Here is an 8,322-nt window from a genome sequence, read left to right on the forward strand (position 1 = left end):
ATAGATAGATAGATAGATAGATAGATAGATAGATAGATAGATAGATAGATAGATAGATAGATAGATAGATAGATAGATAGATAGATAGATAGATAGATAGATAGATAGATAGATAGATAGATAGATAGATGAAATAGGCTATGGATGGATAGTTGGATGGATGGATGGATGGATGGATGGATGGATGGATGGATGGATGGAGGACATTACTATTTCCCCTCTTTGCTCCATGTCGGGTGATAAAAAGTGATATCTAAATGAAAAATAAATGTACAAAAGTAACAGTTCAATGGTTTTGGTTAGCTCAAGTCCTGGGACTTCTTTTGCTGACAGTTTAATGTATCCAAGGTGTTGTTTATTTTTTACTGTGATAAAGTAATAAAAAATCCCCTAAAACAATATCTTGTATTTTTTAGTACATGGCATTTCTGAAACTCCATACCTTCAGAGATCATAGTACACTTCTTGTGGTACTTACCATGATCTCCATCGCTGTCCACCGAGACGTTCCCCAATACATCGCCATTCCTTGGTTTATCACGTAGGTCATTGCTCGAACAATTTCTGCATAAAGTGCACATTTCTACATCATTACAGTTATCTGGATGAACTCAGAAGAAAGTATCAGCCTATTTGATACCTTACAACAGCAGGGGCAGATGAAATAGCAGCATATTAATAACTAAATGGCCAAATCTTTTTAATCGTTAGACGGTAAAACACTCAGAACCTGACCTGAACTAAAATAAACTGTCAAAGTAAAAAGTAACAATAATAAAGTGTGTCATTGTAAGAATAGAATCACATTAGAATATTTTATTTATTTTTTACTTTAAATTTTAAAAAAATATGTATAACAGTATAATTTCAGGCTGGTGTTATTTGCCCGCAGGCTGTAATTGCAATAAGCAAAAGACAAGTTCCATAAAAGTTAGAGTCAAAAACGAAACATTTACATCAGAAAATCGCCAAGAAAGAAAAGGTTTTGTTTTCAAGCTTACAAAGAAAAAGAATGAAAGAGCTGAAGAAGAAGAAAAATGACGTCCTGGGTGGAAGAACAATTATTTATGATTTTTGATGAACTGATAAAAGAAAAATGGCCGCCCTCATCACTGATTCTCTCTTACCATATGATGGCTCAGCCCGCTTCCCTAATGAACGGACAAGTTCTCGTACCAAAGGCCCGCGGATCACAGTCAAGCTGCAGATTTTAATGGTGCAGTTACCTTTAACACTGCTGACTGGGCAAGACAGCAGCTGTCAGCGTCAACAGAAGCTCAAACTGGGGCTGACATTAAGGTTGTTCATCACTGTCTGCACTCTTTCCAATTATAACGCCATCATTCATCATCAAGTGGCAGGACTCTTGTTTTCCATTCCACACAACCAGTTCTTGGCAAGACAACAGATGTGGGATTATTATTATTATTATTATTATTATTATTATTATTATTTAAGGACAAAAGTTGGCAGATAATTTGCAAAAATGAGGGCAATAAATAAAAGTTAAAGAACTTAGTTAGAAAAAAGGACTAGAAAAAAGCCTTCTGTTCTTTTTTTTTATAATTATTTTGTTGTTTGGCAGATAATTATTAACAACATGAGCAAGTCAACAACATCCTGCCACAGGAAATAACACACTAGAGACGAGGAAAACGCCCCTTTCTTTTGATTTTCTTGCTCCTCCTGTCTTTGTCTCTGGTCTTCACCCTGCCCTCCTGACGGTCTCTTTGTTTCCACAAGATGCTGCGCTCACATTTAAAAGCCACCTGCCACAATTTCTGGCCTGCATGAGAGCAGAAAGTCTACAAAACAATAAATAAATCAATAAATCAAGCCAAGAAAAGAAGAACACCAGTTCTAATGGATGGACCAGGAAGTGACCAAAGTATAGTGGGGGGAAGTGCATAAACATTGAAATCAATAAAAAGTTAAGACAAACTAAAAACATTGAACTTTTTTTGTGTTTATGTGTAAATTGTAGAGCTTCAATAACACAAAAAGCATCATGTTTATGAACAAGCTGCCTTATAACAGTAAAAACACCTCATCAAGCCTGCCAGGGTCACCAGTGTTTATTAGAGATTAAGTAAAAAGTTTGTTCTCTCGTCTTTTTAACACGAACCTACAGTTTAATGTGCATTATCAAAATGTTTGATGTTGACATGGGGTTCTGTGGAAAAATTGTGCACAATTACGTTAAATGTGTGGGATAGCTTTTTCAGCTACAGTAGTCCCTCGCTGCTTCGCGGCTCAACCTTTGCGGATTCGCTATATCGCGGTTTGTCAACCCAAATTAACATATTAAAAAATAATAATAAATTTGTTTAGGACACAAGATCGTCAATTTTAATATTACTCACGGGATTGTGACAGTACTGTACAGTAAAAAGTTTAAGAAAAAAATGAAATACTTCAGATAGGCATCGCCATTTTGTAGTTTTCTCTCAGTAAGCCTACACTTTATCACGGCTCATAAAGACTACATTTCCCAGAATCCAACAGTGTCCCGCACAGAATCCCCATTGCCTTCTTCTGAAATACTAGAGGGAAAATTTTGATCTGATGGGAAAGTTTGGTCCTTATTACAGACTTCTACAGGACTTCTGAGCGGGATGCGCGCCACTGAAGGTCTGGTGCTCCATTCAGAACTCACTGGGACATTTTTCATCTCTCGGACCACTCAATTGGACCACCGGTCCTGCACCGACCACCCAAAGGTCAAACACCCTCCTGCCCCCCCAAAAAAGGTGATTAGGTCTTCAAGGACTGCACAGAACCAGCCCACGAAGACCTCTGAGTGGAGAAGCGCTGTTAAGTAAAATTTATTAGCTACACATAAGTCCATCCATCCATTATCTTTACCCGTTTATTCCATTTTGGGTCATGGGGGTCGCCGGTGCCCATGTCCAGCAATCACTGTGCGAGGGGCGGGGTACACCCTGGACAGGTCGCAAGTCCATCACAGGGCCGCTCTTGAACGTAACCCTCTCGATAAACGAGGGACTACTGTACCTCAGTTTGTTAAAAAAGGGGTACACTTTTGACCAAGCTATTGTGTCTGATATGGAAAACTTCATGGTTTCTTTTCACATCTCATATTTTAGCATTTGATCCACTTTAATACTACAAAAAGAAAAAACATCATGGTCTTTAAACAAAAAGTTTAGATTCCCATTGGAAGCATTAACTGTCCAGACATTGAAAGGCATTTGTTCACTGGATCAACCTGCAGAACAACAGCTGTGCAGAAAACAATGCACCTCTAATGTGCTGGTCAATAAACAACTTCTTGGAAATGAACTAAATGAACGCCTGCCTCATTTCGTTCACTGGAGAAGACACGCTGCAGATGCAACACTAGAATTAAAGATTTATATTTGGTGAAAAAACGTCACATCGTGTTTAAAATCACTGATGTTAAAACTGCAAACTCAGCATTCCTTCAACAGTTCATTAAGTTTCACTCTCTTGAGTCTCTAATTTGTTTCTGCTGATGTTAAATTAACTTTCTGTGGCGTAAGTCACATAAATTCTGGAGAGATTATTAAAAATATAAATCTTCAAATATTTTTATTTTATGATTGTTCATTACGGCAGTACATGAACTGAAATACGCAGACATGTTTGTCATATTTGAAATGATGAAAGGTTTTAAATTTGACCTCATTCTCCAAACAAGACTGATACTAGTGACAGATGAATACAAGTTTATCTGCTTCTGAGCTTCCAGTTTCTCATTCAGAGCTACAAATATTATAAAACAACCACAAAAAATTAATTGTAGGTAACCCTCACTTGAAACAAAAATAACTTAATAGAACCTTACAACAGAACTCTACCTGTTCCCCTGAAACTGCATGAAACTCCCACAGTTCAGTTCACATCTCTGGAACTGATCTTTTTTTAACTGTTGTGTTGAAAAAACAATGAATAAAAACTTATTATTAAACAATTTTTTTAATCATGGGACCTGTTTTATTTCTTGTGCAGGAATATCAGACTCAGTAAAATGCAGCTTGTATAAATATGCAGCAACAAAATGACGATGAGCAGACATTTAACTCTGCAATTCAACAGCTGAAGGAGATCGTGCTCAGCAAAGTGCACAACATTAATAATAATAATGTTACCTGCTGAACAAAATGATTCATGTTTGCACTGTGGCAACAAAACTTAAAGCAACACTTTGCTAAACTTCCGTCAACCATTTTTGAAGAAAATCATTTGTGCCTTTGTTTCAGTGCTACAAAATATATATTAAATATAGTTAGATTTTTTTTTTTATATATATAAATGAATATCAATACGCTGACTCACCCTCCATGGGAGTATTACTGTCTGGGCGGTTGGCAAAAACTACATCTACATACTCCATCTGCATCCTCTGTAGAGAACCTTTTAGACCTGAGAGACACAAATTGAGAAACTGAATTAACAAAAACGTGACGAGAAACAATTTTTTAGTCAAGAAACAAACTCCAAGTGTAAAGTTTTACCTTCAATAATGTGTTTCCGTGACAAGCCCCTTTCCGTCTCGGCTCTGATACAAAACATTTAATGAGAGCATTCGGTCAGTCAATATTTACTCTGTACGTGTGAAAAACTCACAAATTGTTTAAAACTTTTTGGTTTTTTTTTGGACAAAGTAATCTCACAGAAACGCTGCAGTGGGACAATTGTGGTCCAAGAAATAATCCTACATGTTCCTACAAACTCTTAATGGCATGAAACATCCATTTCAGAGTGTTTGATGTAAGCGGTCGGTGCACACCCTGCTAATACACAATGTTAGAAACATTCAAATAAACAAATAAACAAAAACAGAAACTGTACAGAAGTGATGGAGGACAGAATTTTCCTCTGAGAAACAGGAATAATTTTCTCCTAATCATCAGACCCAGTTATTCTTCATCTTCAGGCTGTTCAAAGAGACAAATGGACACAAAGAAAAGGAAAAGTGTGCTCGGCAACAACAAAGTTGTGATATTTAAATGTCTGATTTGGTTTTAAGATATTAACTCTAACAGGATGACTTGTTTTGCTTGTGAGGACAAACTGATCCATGAGCCTGTTTGTTTCTGTGCTCGTTAAAAACGTTTGACTCATGAACATCCAGCTGATCTTCAGCTGAGCAGCCTGACGTTGGACAACCCAGAGTGTGTGTGATCTGTGTGTTGGCAAATTGTCCTTAAAGCTGTAGCTCAGATCTTTTGAAGTGGCGTTCTAAGGAAATGCTATAATTAATTAATATCTTACCTGTTGTGGATGGTTCTTTGAACAACCTTTGTTAAAAGAAATAAGATTTAAATCATTATTGGCTAAACCCATCGAGGTCAAGACTTAAGAAGACTTCTGTTGTTATTAAACAATCCCCCTTTTTAGAAACAAAAAAACTTTTTATTAAATTTTATAGCACCTCTACACTTTTTTGTATAGATCTTTATGATTTTCTGTAAGCACAATAGCAGCAGCAAGCTAGTGCTACAAAGAGTTAGCAGCAAGTGTAGTCAAACCACAGTTTACCAACAGATAGCTGTCATGGTTCTGGTGTAGTTCATTTTGTTACACTTTTATCAGTAATAATAAAATATTTCTGCTAAAGTAACTATGTAATGCAAAACTGATGACAATGTAATGATTCATAAAACAGGCGTCTGCAGGAATTGTTATTAAACTTTTGTGGTTGGTGCTACATCAACTTTTATCTTGCCTTCTCTTGGACTAGTTCTTTGTTCAGCAGACAGGTGCAGATTAAGCTTTGTTTCTCTAAACTGAGGTTATTCAAAAAGCTATCCACAACAGGTAAGATACTAACTGCTTTTTTTTTTTTTTTTTTACTACAATAACTCCAATTCTTAAAAAAAAAACAGGTGCTGATCCAACTGATGTAAATAACTTCAGACCAATTTCTAACCTACCCTTTATTTCCAAAATACTCAAAAAAACAGTTGCAGCCCATGGGTTCAGTCATCTTTCTGATAATAATCTGTTTGAAGAACTTCAGTCAGGTTTCCGCCCCCTCCACAGCACCGAGACAGCTTTGATTAAAATCACCAATGATCTCCTGGTTGCTGCCGACTCTGGACTTTTATCAATTCTCATTCTCCTTGACCTGAGTGCAGCATTTCATACCATTTCACACAATATTCTTCTTGATAGATTACGTTCCATTGATTTTTCTGGCATTGCTATAAATTGGTTTCAGTCTTATCTCTCTGACCGTCAGCACTTTGTCCAACTCAAGAACTTTAAGTCACAGTCCTCCACAGTTACAAAGTACTTCAGGTGTACCGCAGAGTTCTGTTCTTGGTCCACTCCTGTTTATCATTTATCTTCTTCCACTTGGCCTTATCTTTGAAAAAATTGGTATTAATTTTCACTGCTATGCGGATGACACCCAGCTCTACCTCTCTACCAAGCCCAACACCACCCTTCCACCATCCTTCCTTTCAGACTGCCTCTGTGAAATCAAATTATGGTTTAATCAGAACTTTCTTAAAACTGAACTCAAATAAAACAGAATTCCTCCTTGTTGGAATCAAATCTACCTTATCCAAATGGAATAGTTTCACAATTAAAGTTGATGATTCCACAGTTTCTCCCTCCCCTACAGCTAAGAGTCTGGGTGTCATCCTTGATAGCACATTATCTTTTGAATCTCATGTCAATAACATTACTCGGTCTGCATATTTTCATCTTCGAAACATCAACCGTCTCCGTTCATTTCTTGCCCCGACCAGCACACCTATCCTTATCAATGCTCTAGTCACCTCTCAATTAGACAACTGTAACTCCCTCCCCTCAGATCTTCCTCTCAAAATCATCCATAAACGTCAGCTTGTTCAAAACACAGCTGCCCGGATCATCACTAGAACTACGTCGAAGGAACACATCACCCCTATCCTTAAAGATATTCACTGGTTACCCATAAAATATCACATCGACTTTGATTCTCCTCACTTTTAAAGCTCTCCATTACTTAGCACCTCTGTACCTCACTGATCTTCTTTGCTATTACACACCTGCCCGAAGTCTTCGCTCCTCTTTATCCATCTCTCTTGTAATACCTCCTGCCCGGTTGACAACCATGCGATCCAGAGCCTTCTCCCACAAAGCCCCTCGTCTCTGGAACTCTCTTCCACAGCACATCCACAATTCAGACTCTCTGCCCTTATTTAAATCTAACATTAAAACTCACTTTTTCCAAACTTGCTTATTCTGTTTAATGTCATTATGTATTTTATCATTATTAGAATTTGATTTTATTGATATCTGTATTTTATTGTTTTATTGTTTTTTATCTATCGGTTACCTTGAGTGTTTTGAAAGGCCCCTTCAAATAAAATGCATTATTATTATTATTATTATTATTATTATTATTATTATTATTATTATTAAGTGTTTCCAGAACCCCACTTCAGTAGATCTGAACTTTTGAGAAATCTCAACAACGTGTACAAATAATGAGCCATTTCTTTTCAAGAACGTGTCTTTTGTTTGAACTGAACTCACTCAGGAAGACAAGTCATTTAAATTCTAGCTCTGGTATCTCACTATTTTACTAATTATCTGTCAGTACTGGTGAAACACCAAAACGTATATTTAAAACAAAGTCAAGGAGAAAAACATGATACATTTTCATGTAAAATGGCTTTATTTAATCACACAAAAAAGCAAATGTTTTTTTTTTATAGTAAGCAATACCACATACATGATCATTTGTCTCTCAGAGATTTCATGAATGGAAAATGGGTTTTCATACTTACTTTCCTCCCCAGTAAAGTTTAGTTGTAATAACCAAGCTTGACCTCCTAAAAATGGAGAGGGAAAGATAAAAATGGAGGATGAATGTGACACAAACTGCATCAGAGGGGTTCAGTGTGTTCTCAGTGTAGACAAGCACTGAGACAGACTCTAACATTGTTAACCTTCTGAGCCACCTTGTATCCTTTCCTCATCAAGTACGATACTGAGAAAGAGTTATGTTCATACAATCAGAGGTGCTATATGTGAGTGTGGAGACATAAACAAAACTAAAACAAAATACTAGGGATGCACGATATTGGATTTTTGGCCGATATCCGATATGCCAATATGTTAAAACTTAATTGGCCAATAACCGATACCAATAACTATATTTCCCCCTCTACATCTACTTACAGAGACTACATAGCTTTCTCTGCCGTGAAATTAAAATACTACATTATTCTGCATGGTCTTTGTCAGTTTGGCCTGCAACTAAATGCAAATGCCAAAAAGGGGTCTGAAAATGATGTAACACTTCAACTTGGATTATGTTTAATGTCAAATTTATTCATG

General features: G+C 36.7%; 1 protein-coding gene across 1 annotated transcript in view; it reads right to left on the reverse strand.

Annotated features, from left to right (window-relative positions):
• Positions 1–8,322, reverse strand: part of kcnab1a (potassium voltage-gated channel subfamily A regulatory beta subunit 1a) — a gene marked incomplete at its 5' end in the record, with an annotated part of 144,961 nt that overhangs the window by 128,931 nt on the left and 7,708 nt on the right. Inside the window, 4 exon segments of the mRNA XM_037677414.1 lie at positions 479–564; positions 4,321–4,407; positions 4,500–4,543; positions 7,770–7,814. Coding sequence (XP_037533342.1) covers positions 479–564; positions 4,321–4,407; positions 4,500–4,543; positions 7,770–7,814 — 262 coding nt within the window.

The sequence above is a fragment of the Nematolebias whitei genome, chromosome 6 (assembly GCF_014905685.2).
Source record: "Nematolebias whitei isolate Nwh7 chromosome 6, NemWhi1, whole genome shotgun sequence".
NCBI lineage: Eukaryota > Metazoa > Chordata > Actinopteri > Cyprinodontiformes > Rivulidae > Nematolebias > Nematolebias whitei.